This window comes from Muntiacus reevesi, chromosome 6 (assembly GCF_963930625.1).
Source record: "Muntiacus reevesi chromosome 6, mMunRee1.1, whole genome shotgun sequence".
Taxonomy (NCBI): Eukaryota; Metazoa; Chordata; class Mammalia; order Artiodactyla; family Cervidae; genus Muntiacus; species Muntiacus reevesi.
The window spans coordinates 77,802,522-77,829,069 of NC_089254.1; the positions used below are offsets into that span (position 1 = coordinate 77,802,522).

The 26,548-nt window shown below is 38.9% G+C and overlaps 1 protein-coding gene across 2 annotated transcripts in view; it reads left to right on the forward strand.

Moving 5' to 3' along the window:
* VPS41 (VPS41 subunit of HOPS complex) overlaps positions 1-26,548 on the forward strand; it is a 196,849-nt gene that overhangs the window by 68,462 nt on the left and 101,839 nt on the right. For both annotated transcript variants that reach the window (XM_065938976.1, XM_065938977.1), the window contains one exon: positions 24,066-24,140. In XM_065938976.1, coding sequence (XP_065795048.1) covers positions 24,066-24,140 — 75 coding nt within the window. The remainder of the gene's footprint in view (positions 1-24,065; positions 24,141-26,548) is intronic.

The window sequence follows — 26,548 nt, forward strand, 5'->3', positions numbered from 1 at the left end:
GAAGCACAAGCTGGAATCAGGATTGCCTGGAGAAATATCAATAACCTCAGATATAAAGATGACACCACCCTTATGGCAGAAAGTGAAGAACTAAATAGCCTCTTGATGAAAGTGAAAGAGGAGAGTGAAAAAGTTGGCTTAAAGCTCAGCATTCAGAAAGCCGAGATCGTGGCATCCGGTCCCATCACTTCATGGCAAATAGATGGGAAACAGTGGAAACAGTGGCTGACTTTATTTTTCTGAGCTCCAAAATCACTGCAGATGGTGACTGCAGCCATGAAATTAAAAGACGCTTACTCCTTGGAAGGAAAGTTATGACCAACCTAGACAGCATATTAAAAATCAGAGACATTACTTTGTCCACAAAGGTCCGTCTAGTCAAGGCTATGGTTTTTCCAGTGGTCATGTATGGTTGTGAGAGTTGGACTATGAAGAAAGCTGAGCACTGAAGAATTGATGCTTTTGAATTGTAGTGTTGGAGAAGACTCTTGAGAGTCCCTTGGACTGCAAGGGGATCCAACCAGTCCATCCTAAAGGAGATCAGTCCTGAGCATTCATTGGAAGGACTGATGCTGAAAATGAAACTCCAGTACTTTGGTCACCTGATGCAAAGAGGTGACTCACTGGAAAATACCCTGATGCTGGGAAAGATTGAGGGCAGGAAGAGAAGGGTACAACAGAGGATGGGATGGTTCGATGGCATCACTGACACAATTACATGGGTTTGGGTGGACTCTGGGAATTGGTGATGGACAGGGAGGCCTGGCATGCTGCGGTTCATGGGGTCGCAAAGAGTTGGGCATGACTGAGTGACTGAACAGAACTGGACTTGAGTGGGTTATTTTACCTTTCCTTCGCTTTCTTTATAAAATGTAGAGTATAGTCACTCCCCTGATTTATGTGACTATTTTAAGGAATCTTTGTAAAATAATGTAAAGTATGTAGTGTGAGGATCAGTCACTGATAGCCCTTGAGAAGAATGGGGTCAAGTCAAGAGACTGATTGCATGACATTTACGACACTTTCTGAAGGAGAGCTGTTAGTTTCGAATTTCATTTGTATGGTTGGCTTTTACTCTATTCTGTAGAACAGGAAACATGGGAGAGAGGTAGGAAGGGAAGGAGTGGGGGAGGCACTCTTGTTCTTATTCACTAATTTGCTTCTGGCTCTGTCAGATCGCTTTTTTATTTGGGGAGTGGGCATCTTTTATCATTGGGCTGAAGTAGGCTTACTTTTTTGAAGTTTTAAGAACATGTTTACTTATGTAACTTGGTTCTGCAAATGGATCCCAGTGCAGCTCTAGTGAGTTGACTTCAGGAGTTTATTTTCAGTGTAGAGACATTGCAAGGTGGCTCCAAGATGCTTCTTTCAAGAACTGTTAAGAGATTACAGTCTACTTGGGAGATGACTTAATGGAGAATTGATAAAGTAGTGATTGTACACCGGAGAGCATTAGAACGATAATTTCTGTGGTAAAAGTAGAGATGAATTTGTGAAGTTTTAAATGGTCTTTCTTCATCTTATGCCTGAAAAGGCACTTGGGCATTTTCTATTTGGTTAATAACTTTGTCTCAGTCATTTAAACTATTTGTACTGCCCTTTTGGGATAAGTGGTTTCTTTTTTTCCCCCATCCTGTGGAAGCACAAAGGCTTTAATTTCTCAGAGATTGGTTTTAGATAAAGAGAATGCATTAGCATCCCTGTGCTATTATTAAGTCACAAATAAAAGTGAGAAGAATAAGAACATTTGTACTCCTGACAGGCTTTTCCTTTATCATTGATGGTTTCGTTGACTTGATATTGAGAAATTGAGTAAAGATACCTGGTGAGATAGATGTTCAGATAGCTCTGTAGTCATCATGAGTTTGCATTGTGTTCACCTTTCTTGAGCAGGTTTTGTTAATTAAGTTTCTGCTCATAGGTGGACTAGCAGTGACATAGCAGACTCTTAGGACCTGGACAGTCTAAGGGATAACCCTTTCAGGCTTCATTTTAAAGACTAGTGATATGTTTATTATTCCTTTTCTAATTACAGTAAGTCCACTACACGTGAATGAGTTCTGTTTCAAGAGTGCATTTGTAAGTCCAACAAAATTAGCTTAGGTTCCCAACTGACACAATTGGCTACATAGTGCTGGACTGTAATAGGTTTATAATACTTTTCACACAAATAATACATTGAAAACAAACACAAAAAACGTGTTAACTCTTGCAGCAGAGGACCTTGAAAACTACAGTGTTACAGCCCAACAGCTGGCATACAGGGGCATGGCCACATCTTTGAAAGCATGCAACTTGAAGTTTCATGTGTAGGGGGCTTACTGTATATGGACTCAGAGGTGACAGCCTCATTTTTGTTGCCTTAACTCTTATAGAAAAATGTATTATATGCTCTGGGGCAGTGTTCTCTGGGAAAAAAGTGGAATTTTGTATTTTGAAATCATAGTGTTGAACCCTGTAGGCTGGGAATCTTGGGGACATGGCCAGCAGTGGGGGACACCGTATTCATCACCTGTCTATCAAACGTATTTGAGTGGTCAACATTAGTGTTTATTTCTAACCTAAGTTATTATTTGAAATAATTTAGCAAGTTGGGCTGTCTTCTGTGTGGTTTCTTATTGAAGGACCTGCACTGTACCTTCTCTGCTGAGTCCTGGCTCCCTGGGCTGATAGCACTTAACTTCCCTCAGCAAGGTCCTACCTTTTAATTAGACCGTGTATCCCTCATAAGTCCTTGTTTTTTTTTATCAGTGGTGTCATTGGGATTCTCTAGGCAAGAACACTGGAGTGGATTGCCGTGCTTTCCCAGAGGGGATCTTCCCGACCCAAGGATCGAACCCACGTCTTTTATGTCTCCTGCATTGACAGGCAGGTTCTCTACCACTGGCACCACCTGGGAAGCCCTCAAGTGGGCCAGACAATGTTAAGTTTCTCTTTGAATCTAAATACTATTGCCGGGTTTCCCTGTTGGCTCAGACAGTAAAGAATCTACTTGCAATGGAGGAGACCTGGGTTTGATCCCTGGGTTGGGAAGATCCCCTGGAGAAGGGAATGGCTACCCACTCCTGTATTCTTGCCTGGAGAATTCCATGGACAGAGGAGCCTGGCGGGACCCAGTCCATGGGGTTGCAGAGAGTTGGACATGACTAAGTGACTAAGGCACACACATGGTTTCTGACACAAAGCCAGTCTTCAACTCCCTGCAAAGACTGGGCTTTTCCTGGCCCCTGATGAAGAGCATCCCTTCAGAAGGCTTCATCTCTGCTCCTTCTCACTGTTTCCTTCTGTCTCTGTGACATTTATCTTCCATGATTTGCCTCCCATCTTTCCCCGTATAGCCCCTGGATACTGCTCATAGCTCGTACTCTGGCTGGTTCTTTATATCACCACCACCCTTGTTTTAGGTCATTACTGAATCTCACTTGAGTAGTTTGCAGTGAAATCCACTAATCTGCCCTAGACACCCCATGTCTCCCCAATCCCTCCTTTGCACAGTGGCCCGAGAAATCGTCTCAGAGGAGAGCTGGGAGTTTGTCATTCCCCTCCCTGAAAATACTTCTATGGCTCGTTGATGCCTGGGAATAAAACAGAGCTCTCCCTGAGGCCACCAGGCCTTCTGTTGTCTGAGCTCCATTCTCCCACATCATGGCCTGCACTGTATCCAGACTGTCCTCTGGCTGTTGCCGAAATGTGCTTTCCTGTCTTTGTGGAAATGCTCAGTGTCCTTCCCTCTCTGTGTTACCTTCCTGATGACCCCACTCAGAAGAGCCCATCCTTCGTATTCATTCGATGATGGCTTCTTATTCCTAGCCAGCATTCTGTAAGGATGTGCAAGGGGTATAAAGAATAATAAAACACAGCCCCTGTTCTCAGGTTGAATCAGTTGTGGAACTAGTTACATAAACAACCATCTGTAATCTAATGTGTTAAATTGTAAATTAGAGGTGTGTGTGAAGCGCTGTGGTCCCAGATTGCATACACAGACACCTTGAAGGCAGGCCTTGTTTGTTTGTTAACTCTCTATGTATTACGTAACGGTTTTGCTGATACCAGTTGCTCTTTTGCAAAATGCCTTTAGTAGTGAGTTGTCGTTTTGCATTTTACCCTTACACTAAACTGATGACTTTGCATTTCTCTCATGACTCTGCTTTTCTTTTTTCTTTTCTTTTTTTTTGGCTGCACAGTGCAGCTTGTGAGATGTCAGTTCCCCAACCAGAGACTGAACCTGGGACACAGCATGAAAGCCTGGAATCCCAACCATTAGGCTACCAGGGAATCCCCTCTGCTTTCTTTTTTCTCTTCTTTCTTTTTTTTTTAATTTAAATTTTATTTTTTTGACCACATCATGCGACATGTGGGATCTTCCTTTCCCTGACCAGTATTGAACTTGCACCCACTTCAATAGAAGCAGAGTTTCAACCCCTGGACCACCAGAGAAGTCCCTGCTTTCCTTGTTCTATCTCTCCTTCGTTTGTATCTTTATTGGGAACATATATAAATAAGAAAACTGTTGACTCAGGTTAAGACAAACTTCACACATTATATTTCACCTTTTGAAAGCTATCAGTTGTATTTCTTTTCAGGTCACTTATATAGGCAACAGATGTTAATTCCTTCAGTAGTGGCTTTCCAGTAAAACAGATTGTTTTTACGATGGCATCACAGCCCAGCACAGTGTCTGGTGCAAATATAAGCAAAAGTTCCTTCAATAGTGGTTTTCCAGTAAAACAGAATTTTTTTATAGTGGCATCACAACTCAGCATAGTATCTGGAACAAATACCAGCAAAAGAAACTCTGCTGGCTCCTTCTGCTGTTGCTCAGACCGATTTACCTAGAAGGTTCTGCTAAAGTTTTCCTCCTTCACGTGTGACATTTAGTATTGTAAACAGCCAGGGAAGTCATCACGGGAAGACTGCCCCAGGATGTCTGCTCTCAGATGTTAAGCACAGGGGCATCGAATGCTCTGGGGAAGACAGGCTCCGGCTCCACTGTGCTACTCGTCCCTCTCACTGGTGGGGACCACTGCAGCTTTGCTGTGTCCCCAGAAGGTCCCCGCAGTAAACTTGAACAGTGTTCCAATGATTTGCCGGCTTCCTAAGGGCAGGGATCCCATTTAGCCTGTTCAGGACATGCCCCTGACATCTAGGACAATCCCTTGCAGGTGAATTAAGGGAAATGTGGACCAAAAGGCTGTTTTTGCCTTTTATCGAAGTTATGTTTTAATTGTTGCCAAGATAGTGACTCTGTGTCTTGGTTACATGGTGTGTGCAAGCCAGTCTCCTCCTGCTCTTGTGGCAGGGAATGTGGCTGGCACGGGCAGAAGATGAAGTTTAACAAAAGGAAAGCAGCTCTAGAAATCAGCAGTCTGCCCGCTTCTTAGGAGGCAATCCCTTCCAAATCCTCCCTGTGCTATTAAAGGTTGTTAGGATTTAAAAAACGAACATGTATCTAGTAAGTCTTCTGCAGCGGCAAGGCCATGCGTGCCCCTGCTGTGCTGAGGTTGTGTGTCCAGCAGGTGAACCCTGAGCCTGTCAGGAGCCAGCCACGTGCATCCGTCGCCACAAGGTGGGGACAGCAGTGGGCCTTGAGGGGTCAGAGGAGGTTGCAAATGGTCCTTGTAAGTTGCCAGCATCCATGGCCCACCCAGTGTGCTCTTAAGGGGGAAGTGGTTAAGAATTCTTGTTGGAGAATATTTTTTAAAGGTCAAAAAATATATATATTTAGGAATTTTTTTTATGAACAGCAGGACTGATTTATCAGCAGTCTTATAAATGCAGAGAATTTAAGCTTAAGTGTTCACGTCAAACAGTGATGACAGTGGATGGACAAAATTCTTTTCAAGCAAGGTAACTCTTGTTCAAAACTGTTTCTCATTCCCAGCTGATTTTTATTTCTTTTGGATGATGTTCAGGATGTCAGAGTTAAAATTAAAGAGTTCATTATCTAAAAGGGTAATTTGGTTATTTGATCTTTAGAATCGAAGTTACATTTAAGTGGAGAACTAGAGATAATATATGTTTTTTCCTATCAAACACTATTCTTCTTGTGGAATTTTTATCAATAGAATATGAAGGCTATCCTGTGATAAGTGTAGCCAATGGACTCTCCATCAGTTCTGTCACTCAGTCGTGTCTGATCTGACTCTTTGCAACCCCATGAATCGCAGCACCCCAGGCCTCCCTGTCCCTCCCTCCTCCTCACCAACTCCTGGAGTCCACCCAAACTCATGCCCATCGAGTCGGTGATGCCATCCAGCCATCTCATCCTCTGTCATCCCCTTCTCCTCCTGCCCCCAATCCCTCCCAGTATCAGGGTCTTTTCCAATGAGTCAACTCTTCGCATCAGGTGGCCAAAGTATTGGAGTTTCAGCTTTAGCATCAGTCCTTCCAATGAACACCCAGGACTGATCTCCTTTAGGATGGACTGGTTGGATCTCCTTGCAGTCCAAGGGACTCTCAAGAGTCTTCTCCAACACCACAGTTCAAGAGCATCAGTTCTTCGGCGCTCAGCTTTCTTCACAGTTCAACTCTCACATCCACACATGACCACTGGAAAAACCATAGCCTTGACCAGACAGACCTTTGTTGACAAAGTAGTGTCTCTGCTTTTTAATTTGCTATCTAGGTTGGTCATAACTTTCCTTCCAAGGAGTAAGTGTCTTTTAATTTCATGACTGTAATCATACATTAATCATTTCCCATTATTTACATAAGTTCTATAGCATCAAGGGAAAGCTGTGATGAACCCTAAAGTTACTTGAAGCACTACAGCAAGTTCAAAGTCACTGTGAGAGGGAAATCATCTGTAGTTCAATAAATGGTGATATTTGGGGACTATTTTTGTGCTCTTGTATTAGAAGTATAGCAGACCTCACCTCACATAACAGACATGTAATTGTTTCATATTATTAAAATACAGTATTGGTACTCTCAATATTAACTAAAATGTAAGTTATTCAAGTGGTTTTCACTTCGAAATCCGCTTTGCTTGTATTGAATAGGCTGTACTTTTTTTTTTAAATTGAGGTATAGTTGATTTACAGTGTTGTGTTTCAGGTATACAGCAAAGTGATTCAGTTTTACATATATATCTATCCTTTTCCAGATTCTTTTCCCTTATAGGTTATTAGAAAATATTGAGTATAATTCCCTGTGCTGTACAGTAGGATCTTGTTTTTTTTTTGTTTGTTTTTTTTTAACCTATTTTACATATGGTAGTATGTATATGTTAATCCCAAACTCCTAATTTATCCTACCCTTCTTTTGCCTTTGGTGACCATAACTATTTCTGTTTTCTGAGTAAGTTCAACTGTGTATGTGTATGCATCAGTCAGTACAGTCAGTCAGTCGTGTCGGACTCTTTGTGACCCCACGGACTGCAGCACACCCAAGTTTCCCTGTCTATCACCAACTCCCAGAGCTTGCTCAAACTCTGGGATGATGCCATCAAGTCGGTGATGCCATCCAATCATCTCATCCTCTATCATCCCCTTCTCCTCCTGCCTTCAATCTTTCCCAGCATTAGGATCTTTTCCAGTGAGTGAGTTCTTCACATCAGGTGGCCAAAGCATTGGAGTTTTAGCTTCAGCATCAGTCCTTCCAGTGAATATTCAGGACTGATTTCCTATAGGATGGACTGGTTGGATCTCCTTGCAGTCCAAGGACTCTCAAGAGTCTTCTCCAACACCACAGTTAAAAACATCAATTCTTCAGCCCTCAGCTTTCTTTATAGTCCAGCTCTCACATCCATACATAACTACTGGAAAAACCATAGCTTTGACTAGACAGACCTTTGTTGACAAAGTAGTGTCTGCTTTTAAATATGCTGTCTAGGTTGGTCATAGCTTTTCTTCCAAGTAGCAAGCGTCTTTTAATTTCATGGCTACAGTCACCATCAGCAGTGATTTTGGAGCCCTCCAAAATAAAGTCTTGCACTGTTTCTATTGTTTCCCCATCTATTTGCCATGAAGTAATGGGACCAGATGCCATGATCTTAGTTTTGTGAATGTTGAGTGTTAAGCCGACTTTTTCACTCTCCTCTTTCACTTTCATCAAGAGGCTCTTTAGTTCTTCTTCACTTTCTGCCATAAGGGTGGTGTCACCTGCATATCTGAGGTTATTGATATTTTTCCTGGCAGTCTTGATTCCAGCTTGTGCTTCTTCCAGCCCAGCATTTCTCATGATGTACTCTGCATGCAAGTTAATTAAGCAGGGTGACAATATATATCAATATATATGTTTTATTAATATATAAAAATATAATGTATAAGTATATATAATCTATATTTATATATAAATACATATATATTTATCCCACATGTAATGTCATATGATACAACTTTACTTCATTCCCTCTGCTTCATTGAGATATAATTGACTTAATCCGTAAATTTGAAGTGTACCGTGTTATGCTTTGATATATGACCTGATATGTTGTGAAGTGCTACCACAATAAGATTAGTTACACATCCTTCACCTCACTTGATTGCTGTTTTGATGTCCGTGTCATGATGAGAACACTAAAGCACTGTTCTCACAGCAGTTTTCAAGTATATAATGCAATATTGTTAACTGCAGTCACCATGCTGTACATGAGATCCCTGGAACTAACTTATCTTGTAACTAAAAGTTTTTACACTTTGACTAACATTTCTCCTTTTTCCTACCCACTTGCCCCTGTAACCACCGTTTTATTCTATTTCTACGAGTTCATTGTTTTTAGATTCCATGTATGAGTTTTTATCTTTGTCTTTCTGACTTATTTCACTAAGCATAATAACCAGAAAATCCTTCCATGTTGCTGCAAGTGGCTTTTTTTTTTTTAACTGGTTAAATCATATTATATATAGCTATACATCACGTTTTCTTCATTCATTTATTTGTTGGTGGTCATCTAGGTTGTTGCCACGCCTTGGCTGTTGTGAATAATGCTGAAATGAATGTGAAGGTGCAAGTATTTTTCTCTTTGAGATCCTTATTTCATTTCCTTTGAATATATATGCAAAAGTGATATTGCTGAATTTTATGGTAGTTCTATTTTTAATTTTTTGAGGAATCTCCACAGTTTTCCTGACTGGCTGTACAAATTTGCATTCCCACCAACTGTGCATCAGGGTTCTCTTTTCTCCACATCCTCACTAACATTTGTTATTTGTAATCTTTTTGATAATAGGCATTTTAACAGCTGTGAAGTGATACCTCTTTGTGTTTTTTATTTGCATTTCCCTGATGACTAGTATTGTTGAACACCTTTTCAAGTACTGTTGGTCATTTGTATGTCTTATTTGGAGAAATGTCTATTCAAGGCTTCTGCCAGTTTTGAATCAGCTTTTTTTTTTTCTAGAGTTATTGTATGAGTTCTTTATGTATTTTAGATATAAACTCCTCATCAGATACTTAGTTTGCAGACATTTTATTCCACCCTTCAGGCCGTCTTTCATTTTGCTTATTTTCTCTCTTGCTGCACAGGAGCTTTTTAGCTTGACGTAGTCCCACTTATTGACTTTTGATTTTGTTCCTTGTGCCTTTGCTGTCTTACCCAAAAAATCATTGCAAAGACCAATGTCAAGGAGCTTTTCTGAGTTATTTTCTTCTAAGAGTTTTATAGTTTCAGATATTATCCTTAAGTTCTTAATCCATTTTTGGGTTAATTTTTATGAGTGGTATATAAGAGCCCAGTTTCATTCTTTTACATGTGAATATCCAGTTTTCCTACCATTTACTGAAAGTAGTATCCTTTCCCCATTGAATATTTTTGGCTTCCTTATCAAATATTAGATAACCTTATGGATGTGGATTTATAGTGTCTTTTCCATTGGTCTATGTGTCTGTTTTTATGCCAGTAATTCTACTGTTCAGATTGTTATAGGTTTGTAATACAGTTTGAAGTGGGCTTCCCTGGCGGCTCAGCTGGTAAAGAACCCACCTGCAACGTGGGAGACGTGGGTTTGGTCCCTGGGCTGAGAAGATTTCCCCTGAGAATGGAATTGTTACCCATTCCAGTATTCTGGCCTGGAGAATCCATGGACTGTATTGTCCATGGGGTCACAAAGAGTTGGATATGACTGAGCGACTTTCACTTTGAAGTCAAGAAGTGTGATGTCTCCATTTCTTTCTCAGATTGTTTTGACTATTCAGGGTCTCTTGTGATTCCATTTGAATTTTAAGAATGTTTTTTTCTATTTCTATGAAAAGGGATGTACTTTTGAAGGTATAAGTTTATAAAAGTTGATCAATAGTTGTGGAATAAGGGATATTCTAGCCACATTATTATGCAGATTTTTCAATGTAACTTATATGCAGCTATGCTACAGTCCATCACCGTCCCTTTTGTTTATTCAGAGTAGAAAATAAATGACTTTTTCTCAAATTGGAATGAATTGCTATTGATAAATAAAGCATTGTCCCCCATCTGCAGAAAGAGCAGTTTCTATAAAAACTGAAATATCACTTCAAGAACCTCAAACTAGTGTAGATATTAAATCTTAGAGAGGTAGGGCTGTTGTTAAAACTTAATAAGAAAACACAGTTCTTGTATAGTCATTTCAGCTATGAAATATAGTGGGTACCACGAGGAAGTGACTGCTATATGTAAGCCATCAGCTCCTCTTCAGCTTTTAAAGTCTGATGTTGAGTATTGAAAACCTCAGATCTTGAAAGAGCAGGGGTGTGTTAGAACTTGACTTCCCGTTGAACTTATTTTGAGGCTTTACCGTTCTTTAAAACTTCTCTCATTCTTAGGAAAATAACATTATAGCAAAATTGTTTTGAGTTTTTATCTATTCTACTCTTAATTAGTTTTCTTCCTACAGAGCATTTGTTTGTTTATTTAACCTATTTTCTGATTCAGAGCCTCACACTTGGAAAGACTGGGATTCTTGTTCTTTTGGCAGTGTCATTAAGTTCTTCTGTGCCTGCTGCTGGGCTTAAAGTAGATTTCTGCAGGAATTCCCTGGCAGTCCAATAGTTAGGACTCTGTATGAGGTTCCAGGTTCAAATTCTGGTTGGGGAACTAAGATCCCACAAGCCATGTGGCCAAAACTAACTAAGTAAATAAAGTAAATATCTGCTCTCTGGGAGCTCAAGTTAATTGCCGGATGCAGACAACAAAGTGAGTTATTGTTGTGAAGTAGGTATGCTCTGATAGAGAGAGGTAGAAGGAGAGGACTTAGTCATTTTCAGTTGCTCCTGTGGAGTGTGAGCGAGAAGGATTGGTCTTGGGTGACTAGTAGGCTGAGGGTCGTTTGGTGAAACCAAGATACAGAAGGTGGCCATGGTTCTGCAGATGGTTGGCTGACATGGAGCTGAGCGTAGTTGTTGAGTTTGAGTCTGTCACTCTAGAGGGAGACTGGTGAGAGGTGAAGACGGTCACTAAAGAAGAACTATAGCCAGGGAGCATGACTGAAAGTTGTGATCGGAAAAGCAAAACAGAAACGAAAAGTGGAATGGAATATATATGGAATATATATATGGAAGCCAATGGAGGTGAGTTGCAGATGCCAGAAAGTCACGAGGACTGAAGGACATCCATTGACTTTGAAAGCTGGGTCTGTGTGGGTGTACTTTCCATAAGCAGCTTTGGTGGCAGCATTCAGGCAAAAAACCCTTTACTGTGTTAGTGAATGAATCAACTTAAGGAGTTGAAGGGAGTAGACCGTCACTTTTTTAATATACCTTATGTGATTGGTTTCTTTCGACGGTCTTCCTTTGCTCATCAGCTGGCATAGATGGCAGCACAGCATGTGCTGTTTCCCACGTCCATGCCTGTGAGAAATGGAAGAGAGGCACAAATAAGGCAGTGAGCCAAGCCTTTTCATCGGTGAATGATTGTGATCAAATTTAAATATATAATACCCCCTGCCCCCACCAATAAAAACCAGTAACACTGTTACTCTTGTATTTTGTAGACAAGTTCTGGACTCTTCTTAGGTGGTTTTCATAATTCAATTCTAAGCGTACTTATCTAGCAATCTAAAGTTGTACCTCTAACTTTAAATATCTTCCTTGCTTCTGAATGGAAACGGAACGCTGACAGCACAGTGGTGACTCTCAGCTATTCAGTGACAGGAGAGGAAGGTCACCTAAGAAGCTAATGTGCACCTTTGAAGTATAAGACTGGTGAACTGGACCAGAGAATGTGTAGGTGCTGTCCTGTTCATTATCTGCCCCTGGTGTGAAAAACATTAAATAACTTTACCATTTAAATGAAGGTCATCATCTAGCTTTCTGGTAATTAATTTGATAATTTAAATTCCTGATGGTAACTGAAATTTCTAGTCTCCTAATTTTTATCTCTGTTATTTTAGTGTTTATTTTTGCATTATTTTGTTTCAGTTCTGAACCAGTGTTTTATTGTATGTTTAGTCATTATTGTTACTCTTTTGTTTTTGTTGTTAAAGATTTTTAAGATCTTCATTTATTTTATTTAAATTTTATTACATGGTCACTCAGTCACTTCAGTCATGTCTGACTCTTTAACAATCCTTGGACTGTACCCACCAGGCTTCTCTGTCCATGGGAGAGACAGGCAAGAATCCTGGAGTGGGTTGCCAGTTCTCTGTCCTGGAGAACCAGGCAAGAATACTGGAGTGGGTTGCCATGCCCTCCTCCAGGGGATCTTCCTCACCCGGGGATCGAACCCACGTCTCTTAAGTCTCATGCATTGGCAGGCTTGTACTTTGCCACTAGCATCACCTAGGAAGCCCGTTTGTCACATATCCAGAATTTATTATTGCTTCGAAGTCAAACTTCATCATTTCTTCTAGGATATTTTTCAGTCTCTTGCCCTAGCCTTTGTCATACGTGTGCACTTAAGATTTAAAGTTTTTTGATGGTTTCTCTTCCTCCCTCACTTTCTTAAAGGAAAACATACTATATTTGTATCTCCTAAACAAAATACAGTGGGTTCATGATTTTTTAGTCTTTTGTTTTTGTAATGTGATAGGTAAGAATGATGTATTTTGTTTTTGTCCCAAGACTATAGGTAACATGGAGCCCTTATCTTTTGGTATGTTTATTGTGTTATTCAACAGTGCTTTTATAGCCCATCACATTATGTTGAATAATGGAGAGGCTGTGGTCCTCATGCTGAGGGAAGAGAAAGATGGAAGGAAGCAGTGGACAGCAGGGTCATTTGTCACAGAGTGATCAAGCAAAGTGAAGCTGAAAGGCCCTCGATTGCTTCAACCCCAGGAAGTTCTTGGTGGGCTCAGGAGACCTCTTGGCAATAAGGATGGATTGGGCCAGTTGCCATGGTGTTTAGGAGTGACAGGGACATTGAGAGGATCTCCCAAGGAATGGGCTGCAGTCTTTAAGCCTTCTCTTTTGCTTTCACTGAAGCCGTATCCTGAGATTTTCGAGAAAGCTCCACATAGGTTCTCCAGCTTCAGTGTTGCCTCTCTTTGATTATACCCCATCTTGAGTGGAAGGATTTAAAGCGAACCTAGAGATGAAATCTAAGAGCAGCTAAGAAGGTCTGAGAGTTTTTAGTTAAGGTTAGGCCCTTCTGCATTTGCAGCAGTGTGGATGAACCTAGAGAGATCATACTAACTGAAATAAGTCAGAAAAAGAAAAAACAAATACCACATGATATGACTTGTATTCCACAATCTAAAATATGACGCAAATGAACTTACCTATGAGAGAGAAGCATAGAGACTATACTGGTGGTTGCCAAGGGGAAGGAAGTGGGAGAGGGATGTATTGGGGAGTTTGGAATTAACAGATGCCAACTATTATATATAAAATGGATAAACAAGATCCTGCTGTACAATATAGGGAGCTGTATATTCAATATCTTGTGATACAAACATAAGGGAAAAGAACATGAGAAAAATATATACATGAGTGTGTGTGTGTGTCTAACTGAATCAGTTTACTGTACAGCAGAAGTTAACGCAGCATTGTAAATCAACTATTCTTCAATACTTTTCAATTTAGGCCATCCTGGCCAGAGAATAAGTCCACCAGAAAATAAATGTTTCTTTTGCTTCCTCTTGTTGTGTAGATGTGTAGAAAACCCACAGTTAGGTGTATTTTGCAGAGACTTCTTAAATCCAGCTGGAGGTCTGGCTTATCTCAGGGTGTGTCCTCAGGGGAGAGGAAAATCAGCAGTAAAGTGAGCTCTTCCCAAGCCTGAAAGGACACGCGTGCTTTTCACACATGTGATGGAGGGCAGCTTGCTTGCTCATGATGACTGAAGAGCATGGAGCAGTGTGGGCAACCCTGCAGATGTTGCCATTGCTGAGGAGTGGGTCTCCGGGAGAACGTAAACGAAACCCCATCTTCTGTTTCTTATTCTTTCCAGTCGGTGTCCGTGGGGATGCAGCATTTGTGAAGGAATCAATTATCCATTTGTTAGTCAGAGGAGCCTTACCAATTATACATTAGCAGATTGATTTCTGAGGTTCACGTTGGGGGACCAATAGCTTAAGGTGGGATGATGAGGAGCATCGGGGGAAAAGAAGTGGCCACAAAGAACACCATTAAAAGCAGCTTTTGAAACGACCGTGAATTTATTTCTAATTGAAGAGCTGACATAATCCATACTAAGTGTATTTATTTCAAGCCTTGTACATTAGGTAATTGATTATCACATGAGGTGGACATGAGGGTGATTTTGCCTTTTCTTTAAATTTAAGACCTTGGGACCGCCTGTCGTGGACTTGGCTTTAGAAGGTATGTGCTGGTCCTGGGCCCCTCCTGTTTCCTCGGGCTTCTTGTTTTTGTGTGTTCCATTAAGGAAACATTTTTGTATGTTCTATGGTGTCAGCTTGACGTTATTGATTTTTGAACCAACTCACTTATATTGTCCAGAATTCCAAACATGTCTCCATTAGGAATAAAATTGTAGCTAATGGAAAATACAGCTGAGGCCATTTTTCTCTGGTCTGTTTTCCCTCTGGTTCTGTAACCTTGTCCACATCTATTCCAGTAGTCTATCTTTCTGCAGCATACTCCCTACATTAGATGTATAGAAGCAGGCAGATGGAAAAAATCAGTATTGAAGGAAAGCTGAATCTTGCACTCCTGGTTGCCTCCTGTATCCTTTCTTATTCCTGTTGTGTTGTTGTTGCTACTTATTTCTAGTGTTTAGAAAAGACAGATATACATGAGGCATTTGTTCCTGAGTGGAATGATTGTGTACCATGGACAGCTGTACTACTGAAATCTTGTTGTTTATTCTTTATTAAATGTTATGAAACTGTTATAAAAACTAACCTGCACAGTTTACCACTCCAGATAAAAGTGTGTGCTGCAGGTCCCCCAAAGGGTGGCTTTAACAAGTAAGATTAGTGGTGATTTCCTTTTGTTTTTAGATTCATGGATTTACTACATAGTAATTTAAAAGTATTTATCTTTTAATTACAAATAAAATAAATATTTGTTCTAAAAAATCAGCAGGGACTTCCCTGGTAGTCCAGTGGTTACAACTCCGCACTGCCAATGCAGGGGACACAGGTTCCTCAGTCTCTGGTTGAGGAACTGAAATCTCGCATGCTACATAACACGGCTCCCCCCCGCCACCCCACCCTCCAAATCAGCAAAACCTAGAGAGGAACAGTCGTCACAGGAATAGTGTGTCAGCATTCAGATAGAAGTAATGCTAATATTTTGGGAAATCTACTTCTAGCCATATATATATATATATATATAAATACCTGTAAATATAGTAGTAATTTGATCCCTGGGTTAGGATCCCTTGGAGTAGGAGGTGACAGATCACTCCAATATTCTTGCCTGGGAAATTCAATGGAGAGAGGAGCCAGTGAGTTGCAAAGAGTTGACCAACTGAGCACGCATGCATTTATAAACATTAGATCATATAGCTAAATTATAAGATTTGAATGCATAGTCCTCTAGGCTCCCAAGTCTGCTGAATACTTCTGAAACCAACTGCAAGTTCTGGGGGCCCAAATCCATCCTCATGTTTCATAATTAGTTAAAGGCCTCACCGAACTCATTGAACTCTGTTTTACTCACAATGATGGATTATTATGGGAAAAGGATGCAGATCAATAATTCAGCCAAAGGAAGGACAGTGCCTGGGATGCTTCCAGAAAGTGAAGCTTGCTACCCCCACCCCTACGTAGATGTGTGCTTACCAGGATGGTAAGCACCCCCGTTCCTGTATTGAGGGATTTTATTAGGGCTCTATTCTGGAGGCATGATTGGTTTATGAGTCACGGTTGATCCAACCATAGATCAACATGGTTGATCTCAGTTTCTGGACTGACTAATACCCTGTGACCCAAAGGCTTCACCCTAAATCACAGGGTTGGTTTTGAGTAGCCCCCACTATAAGACGTACCTGTTAGCTATGTAGGTGTGGCATAGATGACTTCCTAAAAGCCAAAGGCAAAGAACAGACCTCTCTTTTATTGAAGCCAAATTTTTTTCTATGTAATATTTCTTTTTAGACCCTGATGCTGGGAAAGATTGAGGGCAGGAGGAGAAAGGAACAACAGAGGACGAGATGGTTGGATGGCATCACCAACTCAATAGACATGAAAGTGAAAGAAAGTGGAAGTTGCTCCGACTCTTTGCAGCTCCATGGAGTATGCAGTCCATGGAATTCTCCAGGCCAGAATACTGGAGTGGGTAGCCTTCCCTTCTCCAGGGGATCTTCCCAACCCAGGGATTGAACCGAGGTCTTCTGCACTGCAAGTGGATTCTTTACCAGCTGAGTCACCAGGGAAGTCCCAATGGGCATGAGTTTGAGGAAACTCCAGGAGATGGTGAAGGACAGAGAAGCCTGGCTTCCTGTGCTGCAGTCTGTGGGGTCGCAAAGAGTCGGACATGACTTAGCGACTGAATAACAACAAACTTAATTAAAAAAAATTTTCATTTAGATGTCTCACTTTTAGAACTATAGGTGATTTCCATTTCTCAGTGTCTTAAAAGAGAGATCTGCTATGAAAAGCATATTTTTGCACAATAATCTTCACTCTTCTCCTTGGTTGTAATAGGCAATGCATGTTTTAAAGAATTTTGATACACATTGCTAAATGATCTTCCAGAGTTTCTCCACATTTGAATTACTACTTCCAGTGTAAGAGGAGTGTCTATTTTTGTATTTCCTTTCTAAAACTAAATATTTGGAAAAAAATCTTTGTTGATTCTACAGGTGAAATACTTCATTGCTTTACTTTGCATCTGTTGGTTATTACTGAGGTTACCTATTGTTCCTGTTTACTTATAGTTTTTCTGTTTCTTTTATGAGTGGTCTGTTTACTTGGTTTGATTTATGTGAGGAAAAAGAATCCAGATTTCTTCAAAAACTATAGAGTATTTTAAAATGTACGTAAGCTGCAGAGTTGTTTGCAGTGTTCACACTCAGGGATAAATATCCTTAATCTATAATAACCTGTTGTGAATCAATTTTAAAATTATGGACACCCTGATAACAAAACAGTTTCTTCCTCTGGCTTCATGCTTAGAGCATATAGTTTAAGACTGCAGTTTTTATGGATATGTTAACTAGCTTCTCTTTTCAATTCTATTTGAAATGACCTAAGAAATAGAAAATATTTGTACTCTTGTTTTAAAATTAGGAAGGAAGGAGGGAGTAAATAAACGTGCTAAATACCTCATCTTCTAAATGAGTCAGTTATTACAGTTGCATTTATTTGAGGCAGGAGGAGGAGACATAATTCAGGTATTATAGTAATTTTAAAGATACTCACTGATAAGATGAAAATAGAATAAACACATCTAAATTCCTTAATAGACCAAGAGAAATGAATTTGAGTAATATAACAAAAGAATAATAATAAAATAGAGAAACATAATTTTTCAAAATATAAAATAATGTAGCAACTAAGACAGCACTAAATGGGCCAGGTATTCTGTTAATAAAAGAAAAACAGGCTTATCTTTGAAGAACAAATATCCTACAAGTTGATGGAAGTAAGACATAAAGATGTGATCAAAAATATAAAAAGTCAAGCAAAAATTAAGCATCTTGGCAGTAAAAATGTGAGAAAAAACGAGTTTAAGGCAAAAGATCTTTAACCAGCAGAAGGCATACTGTATTGATGGCATGTACAAGTTAAAAGGAAAATATAAGAATTATACTCTTATTTTGCCAAAGTTTAGGTCATCTAATATCTAGATGAAGATGTATTTGCAAATCAAAGAGGAATAGACAAAAGTACAATTTTAGTGGGAAGTTTTTGAAACGTTTCTGTCAGTCTTCTCTAGATCAGGAAGAAAACCGTAAACAAGAATGTATAGAAATTAAATAATATATGCAACATGGTTGAAAATATATGTATTTTGAGCTCAAAGATAAAGGATATGAATTACTTCAAAATGATGATATCTTAGGTTTCAAAGAACAACCAATTAATTTAACAAAGAGACAGATGCAAACTACATATCTGACCATAATTTTAGTCACAGTAGAGTTTTTTAAATAATTTGATAGTCACATAACACCGTCACTATCCTTAGAAATGAAGCAAAACAAAATACTTTTCTCAAAGGGGTTGTGCTTATTATAATTCACAGTCTTTTCTGGTCTCTGATTTGTGACCATTGGTATACCCAAAGGCAGATGCAAAGCATTTGATTATTTTATGATGAACTAGTGAGCAGTTACAACCAATGGGCAATATATTAACTCCAGGAAATTAGAGTAAAGTCAACAAAATTGTTCTAAGGCAAAAAGGGAAAATTAATATGGAATAAGAGTAGAAATTCATAAAATAAAAAACATTAAAAAATAAAGCAAATTAATGGTAGTATTGCTTATATTAAAAGATCAATACAACTGATATATACCTGATAAGGGAAATCAAAGAAAAGAAGTAAATAAAATATTAATATGAATGATATCATTATGTATATATTGTCATATTTCCAAATACTAAAAAGAATAGTACCTATCTCATGGGTATAGGGTAACTTCTATGAAGATTAACTGATATAATATTTAATAGAACTGTTAGACTAGAGACTGATGCATAAGAAGCATATAGTAAATATTTAGTAGTAGTGGTAGTTGTATTAACTACTTACTAGTAATAGTGCTAGTTGTGTTACTATTTCCTAGAAGTAGTATTAATATCATTGGTATTATTAAAATATTATAAGAATACAAAATAAAAATATTTCATCATTAAGAATCTGAAATACACAGTTTTCTGGGAAAATATAAATGGCCAGAATAGAATTAGTACATTTGAGTAGCTTGACAGTTATGGGGGAAAAATGTAAACCAAGAAATAACCCATTAAAGGCATAGGTCCCAGACATTTTCATGGGCAAATTCTTTAAATTTTATTTAGAAATCTTTGATGTTTGCTTTTATTTTGAAATATAACTCTTTAAAGTACACTTTAAAATGCTCAGTAGAACAAATAGTAATAAAGCAAGCAATCTTATCACTACTATTCTGTCAAGAATAGACTGTGTGATCCCTTCTCCTACTTCCATGCACAGTACTCTTGGAAGGAGCTGCTGTATTGACCTTTTTGCTAATAAATGCTTAGCTTTTCTGTTTTGTTTTATGTCCTCTGTGTACACCCCCTGGACACTATGGTGTAGTTTTGCCTATTTTTGTAGGTTATATAAATGGAATTACATAGTACATATCAAGAATGAGAAAATCCTGCTGACTGTCATTGCTACTCCCAGAATAAAACAAAGCATGATGAGACCTCCAAGGGAAGACATAGGAAACTTTATTTAGAGACATTAAAGAAGGCCTAATAAATGGAGAACTGCTCCATGTTTATGGATTAGAAGAGTCAATATTGTAAAGACACAAAAGGAGAGCGCGAAACATTTCACCTTAAGTGAAATTGAGGAAGTTTTATCCTAACATGCTAAGAATTTTTACCGTGAATGAGTGTTGAGTTTCATCAAACACTTTTTGCATCATTGTAATGATCTTATAAATTTCTTCTTGAGATGATCTTATGATATTCCTCTTTTATTTTATCAATGCAAAAATATATGTTGATTTTCATATATCAGCCGGATGTTTCTGAAATAAAATTGTCTATTCTATATATGCTGCCTTTATTAATATTTTCTTTAGGATTTTTCCATTTTTTTTTTCATGAGTGAGATTTACTTGTATTTTTTTCTTTCTTCTAACATCCTTTGTTGAGCTTTGTTGTTGTAAGGTTATGCTGTCCTGGTAAAATGAGTCAAAGAGGATTTTCTTTTTATTCTGTTCTCTGAAAGAATTTGTGTATGATTCAAAGTTTGTATTCTTTGAACTATCTTTCATGCAATTAATATTCCAGTGAGTGAATTTGACAGTAAATAAGATGAATATGTAAAATACATGGTAAAATAGTGGTAAGTACTAAGGAGAAAAAATAGATATAACAGCTATGAAATGTTTGGGGAGAGTGTTGAAACTTCAACTACAGTGGCCAGAGAGTATCACCGACAAGATGATTACCAGTGAAGAGCTGGCAGAAAAGCCCTGGCAAACAAATTCAGAGGTTCTAGGGCTGACGAAACAGCAAGAAGATCATTGTGGCTGGAGGAGAGAGAACACGGCCAAGAGAGGATAAGGCCGGGCTCTCGCCATAACATTTCAGACTGTCGGGTCATTGTGAATACTTCGGACCTTATCCTGAGATGGGAGGCCATTGGAGAGTTTAGAACAAAGGAATCACATTGTCTGATCCACCTGTTAACAACATATACTCTGCTAGTTTGTTGAATTTCTAGGGGATTTCTAGGAGAATTAGGGAAGAAGTGGGTCTACTAGCTAGGAGACCGTTACAGTAATTCAAACAAGGATGATGGTAGCTTGGACCATGATAGCAGCTGTTGGGGTGGTGAAAGTGATGAAATTTTGTTTGAAGAGGTAGTAGGAATTGCTGACAGATAACGAGGTAAAGCCTGGAAGAAAAGAGTCAAGAATGGATCCAAAGTTTTTTGTCTTGAGCAACTAGAAGAATGTATCAGTCATTACTACAGATTGGGAAGGCATCAGGAAGAACCCTTTCAGGCAGGAAGCCCTTTCAGGCAGGAAAATCAGACTCATGATTTGGGATTTGTTTTCATTGTGAAGATGAGCTTACAAGTAAACTCTCGAGGCCTCATCTTCCTTATCGTGAGATGGAGATAACCATCTTAGACTGACTGCTTTCCTCAAAAGTTGTGAGGGTCAGCTAACATGTATGCCAGGTTTTTAAAAATAATACAGTGCAATTCTGAGAATCTTAGAACAGACACAGAGCACAGAGTCCAAGAAGAAATGACAGAAAACAATTTGACAGATACATGGGGAGAGGATATACTTCTGACTGAAGTTGTACAGAGAGCCTTGTGAAGAAGCACTGTGGCTCAGGCTTGTGGGCCTGGAATGACGCTGTCCGTAGAACTCTGAAATGATGAATACCTTCCGTGATCTGTGTGCTTTCTCATAGGTTATCTGCTAGTCACATGTGGCTATTCTGTGTTTGGCATGTGCAGGCACAAGTGGGGAAATGAATTTTTAACTGTGATCGACTTTGACTAATTAAACTTCCTGTATAGCCACATGTGGATAGCACCGCATTGGTCAGGACAGGCAATCTTGGCAGCGACCATGCTCTGTGCACCTATTAAATTACAGTCTGAGGTAGATTATAATCAAATGTCAATTCAGTTGCAGTCAGAGGTAGGTGGGGTTTATATTTGCCAAGAGTAAAATGGGTATTAAATTGTTTGATGAACAAAAGGTCAGAATCAGAAAATTGTTAATAGGAGGTACTCAGTGAGGAAACAACGTATCCAAAGGAGACTGTAAAAGCAGGTCATTCAGACTCATTGACCGGAAGTCCAGACATACCAGCCTCAATGCTTTCTCTGTTCAGCTTTTGTTTTGCAGCTTCTTTGCTGCCCATCACAAAGTTCTCTTCACTGCTCTCAAGGTCAGAACTCTGGCTCTGTTCTGTTGTAAATCTCATCTGGGATTGGTTTGTTCTCTTGTAAATGGATCAAAGATCTGTCTGCGAGGTCCTTTCCTCTTCTAACATTTTAGGAACTTTTAAGGAGATAGCTTGGCTTTCATGAGCTGCATTTCAGGAGTGATTTCGGGATCCGGATAACAAAGGGTTCTATAGCCAACTGTCTCCACCTGTCACGTGGGAATTTCTCTCAGCGTCATCAGTCCCAGAGTGGCCTTTCAAGGTCTGGGAGTCTTGGTCTGCCCTGGCCATTGTTTTCTAGCTCAGAGATATTTTCCAGTAAGCATGCAACAGTCAATTTGGTGTATTTCCATTTTACTTGTGTGCACTAGCCAGATTATTTTAAGGTTAGGTATTTTGGGAAACTAATTTGCAGGCTTATATTGTAATGATGAAGGCTTATTTCTCTTTTCATGGTTAATTTGTTCTATCATGTTTTGTGAAAAGTGGTTGGATACTGTCACCATTCTAGAAGAAAAAGGACTTTTCCTGGTGATCCAGTGGTTAAGACTGTGCTTCCAGTGCAGGGGGCACAGGGTTGATCTCTCGTCCGGGAACTAAGGTCGCACATACCACTTGTTGCATTCAAAAAGAAAGAAATTTTTAAAAAATGAAAAAGGAAAAGAAGTGCTTGTCATTTTTTTTTCTGTTGTCATCATTTACTAATTTTGACTTCCATTTAGAAAATCACCTGTGTGAATATTATAGTGAGTAAACAGCTGGCTACATAGAGAACTGGAATCTGTGAAAAGTATTAAATGTGCAGTGTGTTTCCTCTAGGGAAAATGCATCTAAAGTAGAATGCCTAATTCCTATCTTCACAGATTTTTAAATTTAAGATTACTCCAAAGATTGGAGGATGACAAAGTTAGGATATGACAAAATTAATATCAGACCCTGTGGATTTCCCCCAGAAAGTAATAAGCATAAAGTATAAATAAAAAGTTGATTTTGTAATTTATAAGAGAAGAACAAATGAATTGACTGGTAAGCCAGATTTTAGAGTTGCTAGACCCTGATGCTGGGAGGGATTGGGGGCGGGAGGAGAAGGGGACGACAGAGGATGAGATGGCTGGATGGCATCACCGACTCGATGGGCATGAGTTTGAGTAAACTCTGGGAGTTGGTGATGGACAGGGAGGCCTGGCGTGCTGCGATTTATGGGATCACAAAGAGTCAGACACGACTGAGTGACTGAGCTGAACTGAATTCCAAAAGACACCTGCATCCCAGCGTTCATTGTAGCACCCTTTACAGTAGCCAAGACATGGAAGCAACCATGACATCTATCAACCAATGAATGGATACAGAAGATGTGTATATACATACCAAAGAATGTTACTCAGACATAAAAAAGAATGAAATAATGCCATTTGAAGCAACTTGGATGGACCTAGAGATTGTCATAACAAGTAAAGGAAGTCAGAGAAAGACTAATACCATATGATATCACTTATATATGGAATCTAAAATATGATACAACAGAAACAGACTCATGGACATAGAAAACAAACGTATGGTTACCAAACGGGAGAGCAGGTGAGGGAGTGGTAAATTAGGAGTTTGGGATTAGAAGCTACACACTATTATACATAAAATAGGTAAAGAACAAGGTCCTATTGTATAGCACAAGGAACTATGTTCAATATCCTGTAATAAACCATAATGGAAAAGGATATGAAAAAGTATGTGTGTGCATGTGTGTGTAAAACTGAATCACTGCTATTCACCAGAAACAAGCTATACTTCAGTTTTTTAAAAAGCTAACAGTTTTCATTACATCATGATTTTTATTTGGGATTTTTGTTCTTTGAATGAATTTGGCTAGGGAAGAATTATAGGACTGGAGTAAATAGAACAGAATAAATAAAAAGGCATATAGCAAGTAAGAAAAATACCATTTTAGCAGGACTTCAGAATGTGAAATAGGTAATTTGGGGAAATCTGAGGTTTCTCCCCTTATTATGTGTCTGAGAACAAAGCTATATTTTAACCATTTTCATTTGCAAAAACAAACTATGTCTTGGACTCATACATCTAAACTAATAGACAACTTGTATCATTTACATTTTACAAAGAGGTGAAACATGTGACTTTTGATATATAAAAATGTTTTTCATGTTTGTTTGTTCTTTTTCTTTTTAATAGAGTCCTGTGAAGATAAATCAGGTTAGCCTGGATGAAAGTGGAGAACATATGGGCGTGTGTGCAGAGGATGGCAAGGTATGGGGATTGCCTGATCACATGGAAAGCGCTGCTCCAACCCCAGGGACTGTGATGTAACCACTTCCAGGGCCTCGGAACAGCACTGCACTTACTGGATATCTGCATTTGGAGAACCTTGATTATTCTTTTTGGGTATCGGACTTACTCCTGATCGCTCATAATTAAAGTAAAATATATTTTGCGCTAATGTGCCGTAAGGAAAAGTAATTACAAGAATGTCAATAATGTGACTAGTATTAAGCTGATTAACAACTGTGGCAGGGGGACATGTCACCTTAATCATTACTGGCGTGCCACTTAGACTTCAGCGACTGGTCTGCAGTCCCTGCAAGACAGTGGTTTAATGCCTCTCTGCCATAAATCCACAAAATTGGATTTTGTGGGCATGATTTCTGTGGGCCCGTGGTTTTCATTTTCACACACCAGTTATGAATGTTTCTCTTGAATTATAGAATCTTTTGATAAGCAGTCATAGTTTATCAGAAGAATAAAGTGTCTTGCAATGGCCACATTAAATAAATGTAAAATCAATATATGTACAGTTTTCTAAAAACCTGGCCCCCACTTCCTCAACCAAGAACATACATCATTTGTGCAGTGTATAACTAACAATTATCAGTGCTTCTTGCTGATGTTGAGCTGTGACATTTAGTGGTTGTGGTGATTGATTTTCCACTTACAAGAATGTCTTTTTTGTTTTTCAGTCAATGGAAGGCTTTTCTAGTGTTGGTTTGCAATGATAAAATTCTCATGCACAGTGTATTTAAGCTACTCTTCTAAAATAACAGTTTAAGAAGAGAATGCATTAAGAATCATTACAGACCCTCACATATTCTTGCCTGCATACAGCAGATTTCCTAATCTAATTTTATGTTTCTTTATGTGATCTAAATTCAATGGTCCATTAGGATGAGTAAATTAAAAACAATGTACTCAGTGTAAAAGATTTATACCCATTTAATCTGTTAACAGAAGAAAAATGAAGTCTTCTTGACATTCACGGGTGTATTTTGGTGTATCTAAGCCTAATGTTGCCCAAAGAGTCTTTTGAAAGTCATTGGAACACTCGTGCTTTTCAAAAAGCACTATCAGATTTTACAGTACTTGCTGAAATTCTGAAATGAACCAGACTGTCAAAAGAGTGATAAGGGTAGAGTAGGTATGTGCAGAAATTGAGAATTATCCAAACTGTTGAAACATTTTGTATCGATAATGAAAGATTATCTCCATTTTTATTTTCTGAAAGGTAAGGGGGAATCCCTTCTGGGTGAATACCAATTTAATTGTTGGAGGAGAATATTGTTTTTGAATTATAAGAGAACTTTTAGGAAGATACTTCATCTAAGAATTTTCAAAGTTCTAAATTTTGAAGAATTATTATTTGATATGGTGAAGTGGGATATTTTATCTACTGTGTCTGGTGGATAATGAGATGGCCCTCAGATATCTCCTGGTGCACTTCTTGGCACACACCTCTGTTTTCCTATTTTAATCAGATTGTAACTGCCATATTTTGCTATAGACCCATGATGCATTTTTTTTTAAATAACTTTATTTCCTGGCTGTGCTGGGTCTTCATTGCTGCACGGGCTTTTCTCTAGTTGTGGCCAGCAGGGGCTACTCTCTAGTTGCATGAAGCATCCGTGTGGTGGCTTCTCTTGTTGTGGTGTCAGGGCTCAATAGTTGCGGTTCCCAGGCTCTGGAGCACAGACTCAGTAGCTGTGGTACACAGGCTTAGTTGCTCCGTGGCATGTGTGATCTTCCCAGACCAGGGATTGAACCTGTGTCTCCTGCATTGGCAGGCGAATTCTTTGCCATTGAGCCATCAGGGAAGCCCCCATGATGCATTTAAAAAAAATAGTTTCCTCATATATCAACACACAGCATTGATAGACTTGAAAAGAAATATTTCAGTGCACATAGTTATGAAACCTAGCCCTCTCCATGGGTTAGTCTGTATTGTGAAAACTGAGGAGCTAATAATATAGCATGATGTGGTAAAGTGGTTAGTGATGATAGCAATGTAAAGATTATTAAAAGGATCAACTCCAGATATCTAGATCTCATGCATCTTTAAATGGCTGTTGTGGTTTTTCTTTCTTTAGTGTGTTAGGATTTCTAGAAAAATCACTACCTTCTATTTCAGAGATAACCCTTCATATTTGTATTCAGTTTTAAAGTTCTAATTCTAACAGTTATTTAAAATTTACTCTGTTTATTCAACTGGTGCTCATTTCTAGTCTTTTACTTCAGGACTTTTTTACCTTTGAGTTCCAAATTTTTAAATACAGTCACACATAGAATATGTGTGTTACCGGCGTACATTTTTAGGTAACTTTCAGGATAAATACGTGCAAGGTTTATTTTCTGATCTCTTGCCTGTGTTGACTTCATATATAAACTAG